Below are 22,961 nucleotides of genomic sequence, written 5' to 3'. Positions count from 1 at the left end.
ATTGTATTTTCTATTTTCGATACCAAAGTCCTATTTTGAGTTTAGCATCCTCATTACATAATCACTTGTTGATAAAATGTCATATTGCATTGACATAAACAAGATGGACGCTGGTTGCTGTCAGGCTGTGAGAGATGGTACAGTCACGGACACTTTGAATGATGACTTTCATGATGAAATTATGCATGCTCTGGCTGCTCTTGACTAAACCTTTATCCTGACATCAGCAGCCAGTGCTCCCTGTTACCAATTGATTTCACATTTGGATCTGTGTCAATAAAACTAGACTGTATTTGATTTATTAGAAAAGTATGCATACATGTTAGGAAGCAAATTTGATTGGTAGATATGTTAATATGTTTCTTTTGGAACATGTAAGCTCATGCTCTGTTATAATGTTGGTTCTTCATCACAAACATACCTGGAGTTGCGTTTTGTTTCATTCACATATTTTGATTTGTTTAATGTATAATTATTGCTTAATGGTTGTTATATAAGACTCTTAGATTTAAACTACAGCAACTGATATTACTTTTGTGCATCATCCATACATGATTACATTTGTTCTGCTAGTTCCAAGGGTATGTAATTCAGGGAGTAGATTTGTAGGAAGGGCATCCAACATATAACCTCATATGCCAAATAAATATGTCAGTCACATAGGGATCAGGGAGAAAATGCTGATAAGCTCAAACAATCAAATGGATTTTATCTTATATGAGAAATAACAATGGTCATGTAAACATGAACATATATTTACTATTAGAATTTGAAGTGATTTTGGATGCTGAACAACGTACAACAAAAAAGAATTGATGAGCGTGGCCCATGGTCCATGAGAGCTGTTTCATCCATAGTAGCAAGGCTGTGTGGAACATGTTGTCATTATGCGGTGTTAGGTGGAATATTTACTGTGTGTCAGTCTATCTGAGCTCAATGAATTGAAGGGATCACTTGTGTGTAGAAGTTGGCCTTTAAAAACCTGTTTATGTGACCACAAACAAGTATATGCACACACACACATATATATATATATATATATATATATATATATATATATATATATATATATATATATATATATATATATATATATATATATATATATATATATATATATATATATATAGTCTTGCACAGAATTAGGGATGGACCAATCCAGCTTTTTCAGTTTCGATACCAATATTGATACAAAATGTATCAAAATGTGTTATGTTACTATTATGTATCATGCAAGTAACTACTGAAGTGTTTTGCAGGAATTTAATTTCTAACATTATGAGTTCTGGGCGTAGGCTGCAAGTTTCTCCCTAGTTTGACTGGTTTCCTCTGGGCACTCCCATAAACTGAAAATATGCACAAATGGTAAAATCCTTCAGTCAAGGTAGTTCTGATGGAGCCTATAGTGCAAGATCGTGGGGATGATTCCCTGCAATGTGGTGCCCACTGCTCCTGACAAGTTGCCCCAGAGGCAATGAACAATTGCTCAAACACAGAGGACAAATTTCCCTATGGGGACAATAAAGTGTACTTTAACCTTAAGCTTAATATAAAAGTATCTGATTAAAAACAGTAATTTAGAACAAAAACATATAAACAGCTTGTATGGAATGGGACACACCACACAACTGCATGGACGTACAAATAGACAATAAAAATAGGGATGAAACAATAACCGCAAAAAGAAAATGAGACTTGTTCATTCTTTTCTGATTTGATCCATCAACTGTTGTCTTCATAGAAGTATATTTATTCAAAAAACCTCAGAATTAAAGGTAACAGAGTAAAGGTGACTGCCTTTTGCCTTAATGCACACCTAAACCTTCACCAATCTAATTTATACACATTTTTTTGAGCAATAAGCTGTTTCTTTGTGTTTTGTTTCTTTCCACATTTTTTGTCTCAATCCAAAGCTGTTATCCTCCTTGTAACGATCATAATCTCCAGTCTTAGGAGGATAAACATCTTGAGAACACAGAGGTTAGCCATGACCAATTCACAGTCGCAGTTGGACGTAAATTGCTTTTTGAAGGTGCGAGTCTGGCTCGCGTTTGTTTGTGTTAGATTTACCTACACACAGTAAACTGGCTGTTGCTACGTAGTTGGAGGATTACACAGGATTTGCTGTACTAAGCCACTGGAACCAGGCCCACTGACCCTGTATCATCTCCTCCCTCTTTTCCTCTGTACGTTGTCTCCTGATCGATTTAAACCATGCACAAAAACATCACATGACATTTGAAAGCCCTCTGATTGGCTCTTAAACTGTGTCACATTATTTTATTTTATTTATTTATTTATTTTAACAGTGAGATTTTGCTTCAGTTATAGAGCAAAACAGGGGGAGGCAAAGAATTAGTACATCATGGAAGAAATAATACAGTATTGTTAAAATATGGGTCCAGAAACGTTTAAAAAGAACTGAAGTTAAAATTAATATTAAATAAAATGTAATCACTATAAAAATCTTCTAGATTCCTTATTTAATATTTGGCTTTAGCCATTTATAATGACCAAGCATGGTTTCAAAGTTTTGCAGCATTTATTAAAAGAGTGACAAACATTTTGAATGAAGGCTCTCTGCACATATCTGAATGTTGAGGTTTAATAGCTATTTAAATCTATATGTTCAAATAAGCAAAAAGATCATGTTATTATCTGTGTGTGTTGCCATAGTAAGTCCGTTCACCATCCAGTCCTGAAGTATCTGAGCAACTGCAGATTTTTATGCCAATCACTCTGACTCAAATTGACAAATGTATTTACAATTTAGAGTTATACGCAGAAATTCTGTAACTTTTATACAATGTGACGCCATTACTTAACCAGCAATCTCTTTAGTTGCACATTTTGTGGGATATGGAGTGAAAGCAAATTGAATGTGGGGAAGGTGAAATGACAGCATAAAGAAGCCCATGGTCCAAATGTGTAAAGCCCGACTACAGGCAGTGTTCTGGCTTTGTCTTTGCCATGAGGCTGAGTGAGTGCTCCCACTGTCACCAACATGCTGCTAAGCACGTACAAACAATAAGAGAGAGCTTTAAACAGGGAAAGTTTATTTTGAGATACATTTGAAGTGTGCATTCCAACATTTCCAGAATGGTCACCATCATACGTCCATCAAAGTGCATCAAAAATACTGGGGCAGGCAAATACTTTATGTAATCTGAATGAATCTGAGAGGTTGTGATAGAGCAGATAAAGACCACATAGCCCTTAAAAGTCAAAATCAAATGTCTTTCATGACAATACCGTGAGGCACTCACACAATGCTCCCATGATGGTACAGACATTTATCTCATATTACAATAAACTACTATGAGGGTCTTCCCACAGTATTCTGCCAGCATGCCTCCGCTCTACTTACAATGTGTTTTAATCTGGTGTTGGAGTGAGTGAATAAAAGCTGTTAAATTAATATAGTCACTGAGAGCTCGAGTTGTGTTTAGTGGCAATGGTAATTTGAGCAACGTTTATGGGTCTCCATATTTGAGGCTCTTTGCAGTGCTGTTCCTGTAAGCATGGATTCTAATATCACTCAGACCAGACAATAAAATCCGTAGGTATTTTAATGTGATTGAGAGAGTGGAAGAGCCTTGTGGTGATCGCATTGTAGGAATTCATTGAAAATTTCATAAGCTTTGTTCTGTTTGACTTACTAAATAAAATTTGGGTAAAGTCAGGTATTTTGTTGAACAAAGTGAATAATTACATTTTTAGGCAGAACAGTTTTCAGTCTTTATTGAACCATTGAACAACCCTTGGGTTTGTGAAAAATAATATATGGCTAATTTTAACACAATATTCCAAAGCACACTTACAGTGACTATCCTCATGCGTGGAAGTTACAAGTCACTTGATGAGCAGTCCTAAGCCTGGTTAGAAATGTTGCTTCAGGCTGCCTTATTTTTACACCCTGAGGCAGATGTTTTGCTGTAGTGACCCCATAAATAAAACTGCATTGCAGTTAGATTTCATTAGATTTTTGGCAAATTTTCACCATGGCCCATCATTACACAGTGCAAACAAACTAGACTGGCCCACATTGACCTTGAGTTTGAGAGAGACTAGTTGCTTATGAGACACTAGCCACACGCCACAGCCATTAGCCCAATGTGAATACAAGAGTCAGGAGCGACAAGGAGACTGTTTATTCTGTGCCTGGTAATTGACTGAGAATCTCCATAATAGCATTGTGTTTCCTGCCAGGCTAATGTGACCCCTATTAGTTCAGGAAAGATGCTGCAATCAGGCTCTACGTGCTCTGCCGGGCACGGCCAAAGAGAGCAGAGAGAGAGAGAAGAAGAAAGAGGTGTAAAGGAAGAGATAGAAGACAATGGAACAACCAGGGACAGGATCAGGGGACCAGGGTGTGGATGGTGAGGTGAGTCATCACTGCAGCACCAGCCCTGATCAGAGCAATGTGGCAAATTTAAACATACTGTAGATAATTTAACATCGCTTACTACATATTTAAAAGAAGTTTTATTCAAACATTTTCCATAGAAAATGACATACATTTGAGCCATCTGTCTCTAATACAGAGAAAAAAAAAAGCTATTTGTTTTTGAATTGTAATAACAATATTTCTAATCTGCTTTTTGGCACAGTAAGTTCAGTTAAAGTAAAACATGCCTGTCAAGTCTAATGACCTCATGATTCATGAATAAAACGTGCCCCCCCCCCAAAAAACAAAAACAAAAACAACAACTAGAACTTTGTGTTACTGCGATATATTGATTATTGTGTCAGCCAGTATTGCAATTAGCCTTAAAGCCTTAGTCCCAAACCTGCAAATATAGAGGGCATCCATTATGACTTGTAAGGGGACATCATATGGGAACCAAAAGAAAAGAAGGCTGAATAAATGAACATACTCCCCTGTAGCTTTTTCTGACTCAGCTCTAGATTAAATAATACTTTTCATGTTCATTCTAATAATGAATTGTTAAGAGGAATGCTTCAGCTGCTAATCTGAGCAGAACACAACAAATATGCTGCCAACCCACTGACTTGTGACGGGTGATTATAGCAGACTAGCCATGTTTAAGCAAAGAACGCTACTTGAATTAATCAAACTTTACCTTTTGAAATGTAGGAGCACCAAAGAGAAAAATCTGGCTGAAAATAAGGAAATAATAGAAAGCATGATCAAGCAAGTTCAAATGAGCTCCATTTTAGATCCTTTGATAATGACCAATACAGGAAACAACAGAACTCTTGAAAACATCTTGTACTATATAAATTGTCTGGTGTTTGCTCTTATATTACTCTGGCTTTACAAACAGCAGATGTTGTGTTGTATTTTTCCTCCAAGCGTCTCACTTTTATAGCTATTTCTGATTTAGCTGCATGTTGGCCCGGCTAATCCTGACCCTGATCAATACCCTCCTCTGCTTCACTCTGGGACTGGTCCATAAGCTGCTGATTTCTTGGCTTTTCATTCATTGAATCAGCTTCACTCACATTAGAATTACCATTTAAAATACTTAACACTTACATCTAAAATAGTGCAAATTGTACTATTCTCAGCAGTGCACGACTTCTACTGTGAAGTATGGACATTTTTTAAAGTCTCCCTCCCCTCATAAAATAGCAATTCAACACTCATTTATCCAAATTAGGGAAAGTACCAAAAAGCTATAGGAGCCATCTGCACTCCCACTCTCATACCCAGGTATGAGGAAGTCGGCAAGTCCCTCAATTGGATTTCCAGCCTGGTGGGCGCCTTTCCTGCCCTCGATGGCCTCCCTGATCCAACGATTGTATTCTTTCTATGACCTTAGCCTATCCAAAAGGTGTTTTTTCCTCTTACACCAATCTGTTATCACAAACTTAACTTATATCATATACTTCGGTCTTTGTAATGTAACAGTATGCGGTTAATCTTCTGTGGTTTGGAGCAGAGGTCAGACTTAAGATGAGTTGTGACACTTGCTTTGTGTTAATAGCCCTTATTTAAAGTCTGTCTTGTTTATGTTCATGAAATTAAAATTGAAGGCCACATCCAAATGTTTTAATAGAAAAAAATAAAATAAAATAAAAATAAAAAATTCATGACTATTCATTTTATGTAGATTATAAGGATTTATTTATTTTACATTATAAAGCTAGTTGAAGATTTGGTATTTTTTGGTATTTATATGTAAAAAGGCAGATTAAAGTCATTTTGAATCTGTCGTGATATAAATATATTGTTTCCTAGTACTTCCTGTGTATGTGTAGTCAGATGTAGCGATACCTAATAGTACTTTTAGTCCACTAATCGATCGGTAGGACATGTCTCTAGTCCACCAAGAATTTGTTTACAGCCCCACTTACTAAAAATGACTTTCAACTTGAATTTTCTTAACCGAAAAAATATAGACTTTTAATCACTGCCAGTTAACACACAAAACTCAGGCGTTTTATCCCCTTGCTTAGCTCATCTCAGTCATGTAGCCGTGTCAGTGCAGTTTTCCGGTCGGCAGCTCACAGACTGGTAGTTTGGGCTTTACCTGCTGTCCCTCTGTGTGACTGTGTCCACCTCTCACCATTACATGCTCCAGTGCTGATAGTGTTTGTCAGGATGCTCTGCACGCCCCAAGACAATTCAGCTCCAACACCGGCGTGGCCTAATGAAGCACAGGACACATCATCAAATGCATGGGAGTATTTAGCAGGCTGCCATATATATTACAAATGCACTGCTGTCTGCTTGAGGGATGTCACTATGTCAAATTTTTGTGTATTGTATTTGTAAAAAGAAAACCTTACAGTTCTAAAATTATTCACAAACCATCACCAAAACAACTGTGAAATCTCAAATGTGTAATTCACTTTTATTCACAATAACCATCATTAAAAGAACGTGACCAGCTTCTTGAAATCAAACAAAGTAATCAAGGTTTAGTATAGTTTGAACCGAATTTGCTTTTGAAATTCTCACAATGTAACTTTTTAGTACTTTTGATTATATTGAAAGCTATAACAGTAATTAACTGAATGATATCAACATCCCTATTAGCCTAATTTATTTCTTGTATGGTTGGTTGGTTATTTAATTCTGATTTACTTTGAGCTTTTTTGAGCTGACTTACAATGGTGCCTCTTATTCCTTAACACTTAGATGTCATCTTTATACTGCTAAATATTTTCATGATATAGTATTAATCATTATGTCTACTCTACTCTGACGTTGCTCTGATGGACCACCAGCGGCAGTGCTCAAAGACATCAACCCATACCAAAGAGCACAACTGTCAAATTCAACCTTTCACAAACCTTTTTAACACTGATATCATGGCAGATAGTGAGGAAAATACTTTGGATGGTATTCGTTTTAACTAGACTGTATCAAATGTATTGTTAATCATTGTTACTTTGATATGAGGATATTTTACAGTTCTTTTCACATGAAGCAAAGAGAGTAATAGACAAGGGGAAAATAATAAAGATATAGCGGCAGGATGCACCACTCACATCCATTCATTAAAACACATGATTCATTTTGAGTTCAGTCTTTATTATTGCATAGAGGCTCAGTGATGACTAGAGTAGTGCAATCCAAATTGGCATTCAGCTTGTGTTATGCTGACAACTGCCATTTTAAAATTCTGTGATGGGTCTCTTGTTGAATGTATTTTATTGCCTCAGAGTTAATGTTCTCTTTGATTTGCAGTGATAATTTTGACTAAAACACTTGAAAGATTGAAATGATTTTAAAAGATTGCCTGTTTTATTTTTAACAATCCTGTGGTTTAATATTCTCCTTATAACACTGTGACAAATGGGACGATGACTCATAGAAAGAGGAAATGTTTTAATATAGGAATTATCTGAGTACTCCTGAATGAATGTTTATAAGAGATAAACTCTTATCCTTCTTTCACTGACAAATAATAATTAGCTTACAGCAATGAATTGTTGTTGTAAGGTAGCTCACGCAATATTGTTAATTTCACTGTTATGAAAAGTGTTCCAAAACAATTGCTATTTCCACTATCGGCATATAATACTTAATAACACTAGCTCCACTTACTTGTAATCTTGGTTTGTAAAGCAGCAAAGCTTCATCTCACATGGCACAGCCAAGGATTGCTCTTGTTTCAAAGTTACATTACATAACTTTAACCTTCAAATATGTAGCCTCTAAGCTGTTTGAGTAGCAGGCAATGGCAGCTGAACACTGGGAAACTGAGTTAGCTCAGGTGACACACTATTAATTTTAATGTGTTTTTTTTTATTTTTTTGGTAGAACACTGAGAGACTCCGGATGTAACACAAGTTTATTTACCATCCAGTATTGTCCATTCAAGTCTGGCCATGCTCCTATTGTAGGCTGTATTGTAACCACTGATGAAGTGGGTTAGAATGAGCTATCTGCAACAAATATGTGTCCTTGGTACACTTTCCTCATCAGATAAGAAATTAAGGTTGAGAGAGCAGTATTCTATTGTATTATGTATTGTAGAAGTTCAGGCTCAAATGATGGCATTATGAACCCAAGACTTAACAGAAACCTAGTCTCTCCAAGACTAAGAGCATTCACACTTGCTCACAAACCTGGGACTACACCTGGAACTAAACCAAGACTATACTAGAACTAGGATCATACCAAGTCTACCTTAGGACTGAAGGCCTCAGACCAGAACCAAACCAGGACAAGTGGGAACAGACCCTTAATTAGGAACCACAAATTAAACCTGGCAACTTAAATTTAGAAATATATCATTTCATATTTTCTTTTTAATGATAATTACAACACTTCTTTCCATGCATACTCTCAAATCTATTTTCCACTGGTTTTGAATATAATCCTCTTTAGTCACCACCACTTAAGGCCAGCCTGTGTTGCATCTGCTTGTTTACCTGTTGGCTCCTGCTATGCTCGGATCTATTACGGAAGTGACTACATCCCGCTTTTAGTGTCACCCAATGAATTATCACATCTTTCCGCTGTCAGAGGCCTTTGTTCACCTGTATACATCAGTTGTTCCACTTCTCACAGCTCACTAAACAGTTTTACTATCGCTATTCATATACCCTTTGGATAGATCAACAGTACGGTCGATCGCTCAAGTAAGGTATTTGCCAGTAGTCGTGTTTTTGCCTTGTTGCCACTGGTAGATGGTAAGAAGTGAAGCATAGGTAGGCCTTTGCATAAATTATTAAAGCCTATCTTCTTTTACCCGTGGTCTCTGATAGCCTTTGCTTGCTTATGTAAAGGTTAACTCGCTGATATTAGATAACACAGTGAAAAAGGTTTGAGGTTAGATTCCCATAGTGTTGCTTAATAACATTCACGTGCCTTGTTTGCTGACATAAGCAAATATACAGTCCATTTTTAATTGCATTTTAATTATAGTTATTATGCGCTTCCATGTCAGCCATAATTAAGTTCACTCTAGGTAAACACTGATTCTCCATGTTATATCTATTGGTAAGCATAGATGTTAATAAATAAATAATGTTTTAGCATCAACTCGTTGCACGTTAACACATTTGAAAATTCCTATTTTCATAATAAATATTAAGGTTTTAGTAATTTTTATAATTAAATAGAAAATGCAACAGTTACTTGAGTAGTATTTTCCTCAAATATTGTTTTACGCATGCGTCAGTGTTTTTTTGGACTTCTACTTGTGTAATGTTATTTTTCAAGAAATGGTACTTTTACTTTTGGCTACTCTTCCCGTCTCTGCTTATTTTATTGGAATGAGCCAAAGACTGAATTAACAAACTGCTTTCTGTAATATTTAAACCAGAGTCTTCGTAAGAGTCTGTCAGTTCTCTCTTCCTCACCTCCTGCTGCTCCCAGTCCACCCTTCGTCTCTCTCTCTCTCTCTCTTTTCTTGTGAACAGTTAATACATTTTGTTATGCTGAAAATCTCACTCTCCTCTCTCTGTCCCTCTCTTCTTCCCTACTCTGTCTTCTCACACAGGTTTGAAAAGTGGACTTCAGACTGTGATCTCACTGAGCAGGAGAGAAGACTCTGCCAACATGTTCAGCACCAAAAGGTCAGTCCAATGTCACTTCTCATCCAGTCTCTCACACACTCAAAACAAGCACGTCTCTGCAGTTTATAATGTTTTTTAGCAGATAATGGTTGCCAGATCAGATAGTTTTTTTCAGTTCAAAACACATTTTTGGTATCTTTGAATTGTAGCACATTCACCCACTGTTTAATGCAGTGGTTTGCAACTGATCTGAACTTGGAAACCAGAAGTTAGAAGTTAAATTTCTGTTCTGATTGTATCATGACCAGAACTACAATTGGCTCATTGGCTTGTTTGGTTATTCTTTGTGCAGGCTTTGCAAAAGTCCTTCAGTTTATTAATCTATATGGCACCCTCATGTAAAAAATGTAAACATAAAATAAAAAAAATTAAAAATTAAAAAAATGCTGCAAATACATTTTTTAGTGCTTAACATCTTTGGAAGTTGTTTAAGTTGGTGCATTTGCAATTAATCTAAATTAATGATCTTGAGCTAAACCTCCAGTACTGGTTTTAAATACACAACAGAAGTTAGTTTTAAATTAAATTGTAAAATGTCTTGCAAACTTAAAAGGAGGCTTTGTAGTCTGCACTCATATTGAGGTGCAGACGCCACATTATCACATTTTTAAGTTGTTGTATATTTGTTGTCATATACCTTAACTGTAAGTCAGGTTAATGCAGTTTAATGTAATGGTTTGCTGGAATGAAAATGGTGTTTTAGACAGGGCATTCAAGCTACCAAATCTTTTATCTTGACCTTTTCCTCATAGACGTCCTGTGATCAGTTGTTGCCATAGTAACATTGAGCCCCCTTCCATAAACCTCAGATAAACCACTGTTCTATGCTTTTTTATGTTTTATCCATCTGCCGCAGGTTCCTATATTATCAGACTTGACCTTGTGCCTCAATGACTCCCCTCACGCAGGCACACACAAACACACAAATAAATAACACATCTATAGTTTAAACCCATTGGGATGTATGTGGTGGCCTTACTGGTGGCAACAGGATTCTTCGTATGGTATTTGGTATATGGTATGCTATTTTGGTCATTGCATTATATCGTGATTTAGTGTTCTTCTATTTCCCCTCCCACTTCTCTTATTGGTCAATCTCACTAAGACTCGGAGACAGGGACAGATGCAATTAACCAATCATGGTGTAAAGACTTGATTAAAGACAGTAAAAAAGATACTAATTATGTATGAATCATGATAAAATCTAAATTGTGATCTGGCTCCAAGAAACTCTACATATCAAGCTAGTATATTATGGTAGTTTGTGGACATGGGAAAAACATTGCTCATATTGACACATTTCGTTTATATATATTATATATATATATAAAATATAAGAATTTCATTGTGGAATAAAACGACGATAAAGAAACTTGAAAGCTGCTTGAATCTGACATGGATGAAGCCTCAGACACCAGATGTACAGTGAGGCGTGTCATTGGTTCATATTCATCCACCTGTCTCTCTCTCTCTTCCTCTCTGTATTATATGACTCTTGTGCGATCATATGGGCAGTGGCTGAGAACATGATTAAACCTCAGCATTCCTCCCTCAGTCTTCTGAGGGCTGCGTCAGCACCAGCACTGTGACATGGATACGCTCAAACCCTCTGTAATAAGGTGCCATCTCCACATTCAAAGACTCCAATCTCCTTTTTTTCTGCTGAATACAAAACAAGGCATTTTTCCACCACTGAAGTGCTGAACCAAACATAAAACGCCCAGTACGTATTTGCAGAAGATTACTTTGTGCTGCTGTTGTGGCTTCTTCATCTGTTGGTTTTTCATATTAGCTTTTCCCTTGGGTCGCCTCGAGATATCGAGAGTACATACAATGGAGGAGCATAATTAAAAATCCTGCATTAAACCGTGAGAATTCAATCGTATTAAGGAAGCGAGGTACATTTGATTTGGATGAAATGAGGAACAGGACATGGCTAATAAATCCGTGACACTCCTGATGTTGTATTGTGAATAAGCTGCACATGCTGGGCTTGTTTGTGCTCATTATAATGTAACTAGAGCACTGTAAACCCGCAATGATTTGAACAGGCAGCAACACTACAGCACTACACTTTGTCTTAGTTTACACTACTTTCTCCACTTCTCTTACTGTCTAAGGTAAATGCTTATTATTGAACTTTGCACAGGAAAGCTTGTACTTATGCTTAAAAAAGGAAGACATTAAGCAAATGTTGTTTGGTTTGTTAATTTGTCTGAAGACTTATGTTGTTAGTTCATGTTATAATTTATTCTTTGATTTAGTATTAAACTGTAACATATTCAAATCATTATTTCACATTTTGTTCATTGAAATCAACAATATGGTCTATAACATCTTTAAAATAGAGATTGGCCTCCTATTCAAAACTTGATAACTGATAGTCTTTATAGTGGCAATTCACTGTGGCAAGCAGTGGATTTAGCATCATTTAGATGTTTTTGTTGTTGAAAAATGACTACATGACGCGTTTGAACCCTACACTTTTGATCTGGAGTCTGATTTTTCTTTGGATGATCGCATGTATGCACAGAGCGCTGGGCGAACACTACTGAAACATGCATGAATCAATTGAAATACAACTCCAAGTAAGCTATTAATGAAGAAACACTTTTATAATGTGGTTAAAGCTTATGCAAGTATTTTTACAATATATTCTAGCATGTTAAAAGTTAACTCTTGGGTGAATGATTTGTGAGTACCCAGAAGGTCTGTTTTTTTTCTAAGCCTGGCTCATAGCTCTATCCTCGGGCTAATAGATCTTCCAAAGCTAACACAGACAACCTTTACGAACAACAGACCACATGATTGGCACTTCACTTCCTTTGGTCTTGATCTCTGTGGTTCGTCCTTGGCTTACACTCGTTACATGATGACACAGTGTCCAGATCGTTGCCCCTCTGCTCCATCCATACTCCGATCAATATGTCACATCCTCATCGGGGCATTTAAGCTTTTAATGACATCAGTAATTACACTTTCAACTAAATACCAGCCCTGACATTGTCCCCCCCACTCAGTGACCTCCAAACGCAGTAATTGGATATCGGAGTATGTGTAGCTGGGAGGTGTTGATAGTCATCAAGGGGCTGTGGACTTGATTATTTATGTATGCAGTGGGTGAGGGAAGTGTCTAGGGAGTGGGGAGCCTGCTGGGATCTGTTAACCCCTTACACATGCCTGCTGAGCCCATCGGGTAGCAGGCTGCCACTCCACTTAAACTATATGGACTACCCTTGGGTCAACCTTGTGGTGAATTCTTACTATGTGCTCATTGCATAAAAGACTGAGATGTTACATTATTTGTTCCATTCAAAAGACACACTGTTGGGGTGAGTGTATACATATAATAATAATAGTTATATAGTTAATAATGTAAACTACATCCATCATTATTGTAATTACTGCCTGTAGGGGTGAACTATAATTGCCACTTACCACATACTAGCACTTACCAATACTAAGCCAACCATTTACATTACAGTAACTATGATGGTATGGAATTTAAAAACAGTCATCTGAAAGGAGAATATTTGAAAACTTGTCTACTTTGCTCTCTTGAATGTAAAAAAAGATTTAAAGTTAAAAAGGTGCATCCATTGTGGCCATTGACAATACTTCATGCACTAATTTCCCAGTGCATGGGACACCTTAGGCACACTTGCCCTTGCATAAGCCTGTTGAAACAATGTGGATATAATCAGTCTGGCTGGCCCATATGTCGGTATGAGTCTCCACCTCTGCAGCTCACTTTAACAGTACGGACAGCAGCAGCATTCTGATCAGCAGCAGCTCTGTGTGGCACGCCCAGACCAGAGGAAGTAACAAAAGCAGTGTTAAAGCCAAAGGACTGCTCAACTCTACAGAAAGTGAAGATGACTTAGTAATAACAAATGAATGGATGTTTTATGAAGGTATATGGTTAGTGGCTTTGTTTACATGCACACCAAAATCTGATTATAATCTCATTTCTGGACCTTTAAGATTATTTAAATGGCACACAAACTACACAGTCTGATGTGAGTATTCAGAGGGGTTGTGATGAGACAGAAATCAGAGGAATTTGCTGTTTACTTGTCAATTTAATAGTCAGTGTTCTAGTAGGGACTAGACTTTTACTGCATATTTGCAGTGTCATTCCTCGCTTTCCTCACACATTCCTGGCGTCCTTATTATCCATTACCATAACCGTGTTTTAGAGCTTTCAGAGGGCAGAGCGAAGTTTTGCCGTCACAATAATGCTAACAACAACTAGTATGCTAACATTGCACTTCCTGATTCTCAAAGGATAGAATGTTTTAGTAGATACAGACAGCACACAGTGGTCTCATTAATTGCCCCAAGAGGTAAATAGAGCATATCTGGCAACAGCATAGGCGACAGTAGCACAGTTGATAGAGTTTTTGTTCTATGACCCACAGGTTGGCGGTGCAATTCCAGCTCTCACAGATTAACATTGTTGTTGTGTCCTTGGGCAAGACACTTAACCCCTCGCCCTCAGTGTCAACATACACTATTGTATGAATGTGTGTGTGAATGGGTGAGTGGTTCCTTGATGTAAAGCTCTTTAAGTGCCTTGAAGGTGGAAAAGCGCTATATATAAAAATGTGACCATTTACCATTTACCACCAAATAGGTTTTTCTCAAGTATATGGGAAAAAGGTGTTGTCACTTTAACATTTATCCATGCATTTACAGCATTTGCAGTTCTGTTTATCCCCTCACAAAGACACAATGTACACAAGGACAGAAAAAGTGGATTACTGCTTTTGTCATGTTCGGTAGAGCAGAAGACCAATCGAGTGAGTAAACCTTTGTATTGATTTTGGGAGACATTTAAAAGAGCGATTTGGTGAATGATCAAATTGTCTGCTTTTCCACATAATCAAACATTGCATCCACTTCAACGAACTGCACTTCTATATAAAAGTAGGTGGGCTCTGTGCTGTGATAAGTCCAGTAGATGATCAATATCAAACCCTATGCTTCATGTTTTATAGCCTCTTCTTGTCATCATCAGGGGGATAAACGGCTCACCATGACAACGGTGGATTTATTGTCCTCCCTGAAACACATAGCCTTGGTTGGTTTTGAGTGTACTTGCAGCATTAGCAGATTGATGTGTGTTGTGCTTTGATGGAATAACAGCGAAAGAGGCAGCCATGGTCTTTTTCAGGGATATTCATATGGACTTTTAAGGTCAGTTGTTGTTGAGGAAATAAGAATGTACTCACTGAAATGAGAGGGTTTTCAGGAGCAGGGTTTTAAATGAACAACAAGAGCTATTCAGTAATGCTTTGCTTTCATATTGATCTGAAATATGTAATCCTTATGGTTAATAATAAATCCTATATAGCTGCCTCAATGTGTATGCTTTATTAATTAGTTTTTTGAGTTTCAGACATTTGATGTTTACTTGAAATTCATGTATATTTTAAGTAGATGTATGTAGTATGTAACCTTACCTTTCTGTGGTTAACCAACATGCAGTAGTACGCATTGGTCACACATGACACCATTGCAAAAAATACTCACCTTTAAAGAAGCATACAGGTTTTTTGTTTGCTTTTGCTAATTTGTGATGTACTGGTGAAAAAGAAACAAATGTTGAGATCAATAGCTCTTGTTGAGAATTAGAATTAGTATCACACTGGCCAGTATTTGTAGAATTTACCACTCAATTTTATCAATTGAGTTTTCCACTAGTTGTGGCATAATGCAAAGCCTTTAACAAATTATCCAGAGAAATTCCTTATATTGTCAATATTCATATAGAATATTTGTTTTATTTTTGAAAACCTTACTTCAAGTGTCTTCAGACTATAAGGATACATCTTCAGTCATGACCTTATGTAAAATTTAATACTTGCATGTGCTCACATAGTGATGACACCTTCAACTAGTACAGCAGAGGTGACACTTTTTGCTGTAGTTTGAAGGTTTGTTATTACACCTACCACCCCCATGGTTCTGGGGCCCAGCAGCTGTCAGTCATTCTGATGGACTGTCTCACCAAACCTGTGCTGTCCTCCTCCTGCAAAGTCTATAAATCTACAAAATGCTCTGTTGTTTTTGCCCAGGTCTTGCTCTGCTGTTATGATATGAACAGATTGTCATGTGACCTTCTTCTGATTGACAGGATAGAGATCTGTTGACCTTGGCCTTTAGTCATCAATTGATGTCAATGGCTACGATCACTAGGGATGTCTCAGTATCAAATTTCAAAACGATTCCTCTCAGAAGAAACATCATGGTTCCACCACAATTATTCACAATCACTGACATCATGACCAAACAGTGAAATCCTTAATTTTGGTTCATTTGCAGTGTCTAATACATTAAGTATTTGATCAGTTTGATGAAGTCAAACTATCCAAATCTAAACGTAAAGTGATGTGACATAAACAGCCAGATAAAAAAAAAAAAAAACATTTAGGGATTAAATGCAATGTTGTATTTTAGCATCTAAAATTATTACAGTTATCATTATGTCTAAATAATATGAAATCCTCAACCACCTTTTAGTGTAGACCGTGCAATGGGAAAATAATAATAATTTGGCTGTAGAATGTGATAGACATGTGTGCCCTGAGGCTTATATATAGTCTTTGTCTTTGATTACTTGCTCATATCAGTCTGATTTTGGTTCCTATTGCACTATTACAGTAACATTACAACACGCATCTCCAGTATCCCTGTGCCAGTCCCATTGGATTGCCTCACATATCAGATCAATGCACAGAGGCTGAATGTCACCTGGTGAAATTGGTGAAAGTGAGCCTCCGGGCCATCAGCAGCAGCTAATGAAATTTTTATGGTGCCTTATTTAGAACTATATTTTACCAGATTACGTTTCCTGCTCCGTTTCCAACTTCAAAGAGCAGCTTTCACCACTGCTGGGGGTAGAAAGCCTATAGTCGCACCACTCCTCAAAATTGGACAGTTCTTCTTCAATTATAAGCTTGAAGGAGTTTTTTTATTATTATTATTATTATTATTATTATTATTATTATTATTATTATTATTATTATTATTATTATTATTATTATTATTCTTGTATTCCCTCATCGTTCAGCTTTCAAATCATCAGTTCTGACTCACTGTATTTTTGATCCCTTTTCCACTTAGCTGCGATTATCCATGTGCCGCCAGTTTGTGTGTGGCTTTCTTCATTAGATTAATGTTTTTCATCACTTGTAGCTAGATGAGAGATATGAGGAGTGGGAACAGCAACAGCTATACACACTTGATGGGGCCTGTATATATGATGACATAATAAACATAATATACACAAAATTTCACACAATTTATTCACAGAAAAGGTACATAGGCTGGCTCTTATCTCCAAATTTGGTCTACTGGCCTGCTGCTAGATTTGTGTGTCTGCATAGTCATGTTTTATATCATGCTTCAGGCGAATTGTTAACTAAATATGACTAAAAAGATGAATGCATGTGTCCAGAGTTGCTGGGATAACCTCCAGTTAGTTCCAGTCAGATTCTACAATGTCAAGAATCGGTTTAATTCTTTAACCAGTTCACAATCTTTCATACCGGTGTTTGTGTACGTAAAATTGCACCATGGATTAGATAAACAGTGAAGAATAGTGTAAAAATAACCACTTAGATCGCCCAACTCTGTAAGACTAATCATTTCATTTTGTATCACCGGCTTGCAATGGTGGCACACCTTGGATCACAGCCCACATTGAATAATCAGTACTTGGAAGCCACCTTCACCTTTGCTCCATTCTTTCTCTCTTCTCATCCCTCTCTTTTTCTGGGTGAATCTTGTGTTATGGTAGCAGCTGGCGCCCACGGGAGAGCACTGACCCGGGGTGAACACACAAGAAGAGGCAAATGAACGCTTTATTTCATTACTGGTGCTGGAAACACCGGTGCCACAGCACTTTTCAATGTTATCCAGAGGGTAAACGCAGCTCAACAAAGAGGAAAAATCACAAACATGACCATTGCAACACTACAGCTTTTAGAACATTTGCTTTGGGAGCCCTCATCAGGTAATTTACATTGCACCGGGGACAAGTTTTAGTTTTGCCTTCTACTTTAACAACTATATTTAACTAAAGCCTACAGCATCTCTGGAGACACAAGTACCTGGGCATTAAAATAAAGTTTTGAGATCAGATATTTATACCAGTTCTTGTAAAACAACTGTCATAAAACATGACTATTTTGAAAACTAGTTTGTCAGTGAAAGCTTTCCAGGGCAGCACTCATAATGCATGAAGTGGTATAGCTAGTGGCCATACAAGTTTTTCCTTCTTTGGGTGTAAGTCGTTCATCTGAAAACATTTTGGTTTCAGATCCTTTTTAAAAAATATTATCTGAAACCAAAATATATACGACAGTGGTTCAGTTGGTGTCTGTGCACTGATCTGAAGGTTGGCGGTTTGAATCCCCCTCTCAACATAAACATCATTGGTTGACAGTCAGATCCACTGACCCACAGGTTGGCGGTGCGATTCCAGCTTCCACAGATGAATACTGTTGTTGTGTCCTTGAGTAAGACACTTAACTCCCCTCGCCCTCAGTGATTGTGTTCTCTGGTGAATGAATGTGTGTGTGAATGGGTGAGTGGTTCCGTGATGTGCCTTGAAGGTGTAAAAGTGCTTTTTAAAAATGTGACCATTTACCATATATTTTTTCAGTCAAAGTCCAATAACGATTTACATTGCAGAAACTTGTATAAATGTACAATGAGGTTGTTAAATCAGCTAATATGCAGCACTGTATTCTGCAGTATCACCAACATCATGTCATGAGTCCTTTAAATCCCCTACTAGGAATTTTGTCTTGCTTTTACATAATGCACTATTAATAAAACCAACAACACATCTTTGTTTTGTCCTTGTTGTTCTCTCCTGACCCAGAGGGTATCAATTATGTCATGCAAACAGATTTGGCCACCAGTCTCACTATAAACCACAATGTGTTTGTTGTAAGCACAGTAATTCACTGCAGGGGAAATACCACACAGAGAATAGGCCCGTTCATTGTGCATGTTTTAATCACTTTTTGTTTTTGTGTCTTATGTAAGGACAGATTGTAGAGAAGCGTATTAATAAACAGCTTCAAAAACTGAAGTCAGCGTGGTGGCAGATATGTTTTTGCTATCTTCCGTCGTTGCAGCGTCAACTCAATTTGCTGACTGCTGTGACGTTTTTGTGATTGTGGAAAAGTGCAGCGCTGGGGTTTATTGTCACGAGGATTTTGCTTATTTTGATGAATACGCTTAGAGCTGAGGGAAGCGTTTATGCTGTCTCATCCGGAAATGTTCAGAAATTGTGACTTATTAAAAGAGGCATCAATGATTAAAACCCCTGCAAGATCATAATAATACATCTGTCCCATCGGCAATATCTGTAAACTGTCAGTGCTTGATAAGGACGCTAGAGTCACAATAGTTTATTTAAATGAACACAAACATGTCCCTATGGTGAAGGACCATGGGAACAGGCCTGTGTAAATAGCTTTTGTTTTCTTTTTTAATAGTTATTTTTTATTATAATCCTTTCATATTGTTAGTCTCCTAGCACAGTTGCCAAGACATTTTTCAAGGTTTGAAAAATAGAAAAAGGCACGTTTATTTTTTTTTTGTTTTTTTGGCTATAAAAATTTTTCTGATAGTTCAAGGACAAGACTGTGACTTACACCTGCAGATGTCACAGGGTCTGGAGAGGAGAATGAGATAAAACATTTCCAAAAAATGACTTAGGCAGTTATGTTATGAGGCCAGCAATATGAAATGATCATCAATCCTATCAAATGGGATAGAGTTAATTGCTCTAGCTGCATGTTTTTCTTATATAATTGAGATAAAATGTTGTTTGCAAGTTTCATTGGCTCAGAAGATTAGCCACTAAATAGACCAAAACACATTTATTTTATATTTTTCCATTAGTCATGACACAGAATTCATTTGCAGATGAGTTTGGAAATTTAGTTGGATCTGCATGTTTCATATTTGACAAATCTTTCCAAATTAGTTTTAAATTGCCCTTCTTATTCTTCGTCTTGCTCCAAACTAAATGGTGCTACTTGTTGGTCATGTGACTTCATTGGACCTTGACTTTACAGCTGCTTGTATAGTTGGAGAATCAGATATAGTAGTCTCCAAGCGCTATTAAACTTAAAGGCACCAGGATTGGTTCAATAAGAGATATCCCCCAGAGAACCCCAGCTCTGATTTATAAGAGGAGCAGGTGGGACAGTAAAAGTTAACTTTCATTACTCATGGCTCTAAACAGTCTGAATAATAAAAAAGAACACATTCCTTTTTTTACCTCTTAAAATGTAGAGCAAACATTAAAGCACTTAAGATAATTGGCCCAGGAGCTGCTAATACTAAAATACCTGATAATGTGGCATAGATGTTTCCACTATTGATGTTTACACTCAAGTGCCAATTTAAAACATTTTGCACAGGTTCAGAATTCAAAGTTTGGAGGAAGTTTTATAATTTGTATTCAGGAAATTAATATTTTTATTTAAAACCGTTTTATTTTATTTTAATAAGATAACATAAAACTGAATTGAAAACTGATTTGAATACATATTAGAGATTAATGCGATAACCCATGTGATATCACCCAGGCCCTTGGTTCTTCCTAACTAGAAGATGTATTGGCACATTTTGGATCGTACACATTTATTTCAGCTGCTGCGCAAAATTTGATCTGATATTATATTTATTAAATCCAAAAGTGGAAGATGGCAGCCTCATTTTACCCTGGGTTCAAAGAGAGGCTTCGTTGACGTTAGCACTCCTCACTCTCCCACACAGAGTGCACTTTCTCTCCTCTTCTAGTTAGGAAAGTGGTGTAGCAAAGTCAAAGTGGCCTGGGAGGCTACACATCCAACATTGTGCTTCACTAAATCCATTCCGCACTGGGGCGTTTGATTTAAATCTACAGTTGGTTTGGGGAAAAGTGCTGTTCATGCACATGCACAATGAATAAAGTATTTAAAATCGTTCTGAAAGCATCTGTGACTCACCATCCCAAAATATGTAAAAAAAACAAAAACAAAACATAATCTTATATAGAAAGCAACCATTAGTTCTTCTCTGCATAATGCCTTTCCATACAACGTGAAACGTGAGCTTTAAGTCATGTTATAATGCTCTTACCTCATCAAAAATGTATCGGGAGTTGTGTTTTGTTTCATTCATGTTTGAATAATCCTTTATTACTAGCTCAAAATGATCAGTTCCACCTCGCCATGTCATGAAGCAATAGTTTTCAAGTTAACAGCTACTTTTTATCTTTTGTTTAGTAGAGATTGGAAATTGCAGGGATAAAATTGTCCAAATGATTCTAGTGAAAGTGCATGACAAAGTGCAAAACACAGTGGAGCACTTTCTGTATTACTGCATAACATCACAAAGTGGAACAGAGTGTTTTCTATTTGAGAGAAGAAATATGCAGGGTATCTGTGTTAAACATGTGTGAATGAAACAAAACACAACTCCAGGTGTGTTTTTGATGAAGTAGCAGCGTTGTAACATGGCTGAAAGCTCACAAGTGTGTATAGGACCTTTTAAAATGCGTAGATATCTATTGATTAAAATAATTATAATATAAATTTGATTGCACTAACGTCTCAGAAAAGTTTGGACAAACCAGCAACACCTGAAAAGCATAATAATCAGTTGGGTATTCTTTCTTTCTTTCTTTTTAATAAGCCTGTTTTGACTTTACCTCTTGCAGTTAGCTCTGTCATACATTAATCAGACTTTTTTTTTTTTTCATTTTAGCGAAGCATGCCTAAATAGCTAGTGACAAAATAAACTGGCCTCCCCTAACTGCTGATGAATTCAAATCACATCTCCCCTCTCCCTCCGCTGTAGAGCCTAAGGTTGGGCCGTGACTCATCATAAAGTATAGAGGGGCTTAGATAATGTGGATGTGCTCTGAATGATAGTTACATACGCAAGAGCTACAGTAGTTAAAGAGTGGAGACTAAAGCAAGGCAGGTAGAGAACAATTACTAAATAACAATAGTAAATGTACAGGAGGTGAGATGGTGGACTAGCACAATGGCACTAATGAGAATTTATGTTCGAGCCAACAAGAGCAGATAAACAGTTAAATGGGTAGTGATGCCAGAGCAGCGCTGCTTTGTATCTTGGAAACAAATTTGCCTCACATATACAAACATTCAGAAACAAAAACTGGGAAATATAGTGGTTGTTTAATCTTTGTATCAATCTTGTTTATGCCTTTGTTATATTACATGAATGTGATGTAATGCGCAATGGCACTTTTCACTGTCAAACCTGTATTTTGGCCATTTGTTTAAATTAAGTGTTATTCTAAGTGTTGTAGCATGTAGTGGTGAGATGTAGTTACAAGATGCTGACATTAGCTCTGATGTTGTAAAGGTCCTGAAATACACCTTAGTGCAGAGAGGAAATGTACTTGAAACATCTTTAATACCTAAACAGGGGCTGATAATACTGTAGCTGTTTTATATCTGTATGGCTGTAGGATTATAGCTGCTTGTGAGCTCTATTGGGCAGAACTGTATCAGAGCAGAAAATTTGACATTCATGAACTATTATGAGAATCTACCGCTCTGTGCTCTGCGTTATGTGAGGTGCATATAGTCCTCTTAAGCTTTCTTTTCACCATTAATCTGATGTTTTTCCAGATTCTTTCACAAATCCTGTTTTTGTAATGGCACTTTTCAGCTCAGGCATGATTCGTACAATATACTTATTTTAAAGTTTTGTGTGCTTGCCTGTATGCAAAAAAGATGGAGGTTTTGTCTTGTACAAAGTATGCGCCTATGAGGGTTGATCTAAATTGTCTATAACAGTGATTTGAGTTGATGTCTTCAAGTATCAGCCCTCAGCTTTAATCAGATTGGTCCACATATGCTTCACCTCCTGCTTTTCAACCTCCTTAGTTTTATCATTAGAATTAACTGTCACATGAC

The 22,961-nt window shown here is 36.9% G+C and overlaps 1 protein-coding gene across 2 annotated transcripts in view; it reads left to right on the top strand.

Moving 5' to 3' along the window:
- Positions 1-22,961, top strand: part of oxr1a (oxidation resistance 1a) — a 133,010-nt gene that overhangs the window by 1,511 nt on the left and 108,538 nt on the right. For both annotated transcript variants that reach the window (XM_055227528.1, XM_033981697.2), the window contains exon 2: positions 9,924-9,999. In XM_055227528.1, coding sequence (XP_055083503.1) covers positions 9,983-9,999 — 17 coding nt within the window. In that variant the 5' untranslated portion in view covers positions 9,924-9,982. The remainder of the gene's footprint in view (positions 1-9,923; positions 10,000-22,961) is intronic.

The sequence above is a fragment of the Periophthalmus magnuspinnatus genome, chromosome 16, assembly GCF_009829125.3.
Source record: "Periophthalmus magnuspinnatus isolate fPerMag1 chromosome 16, fPerMag1.2.pri, whole genome shotgun sequence".
Classification (NCBI taxonomy): domain Eukaryota; kingdom Metazoa; phylum Chordata; class Actinopteri; order Gobiiformes; family Gobiidae; genus Periophthalmus; species Periophthalmus magnuspinnatus.
This window is presented reverse-complemented; position numbering and strand designations above follow the sequence as displayed.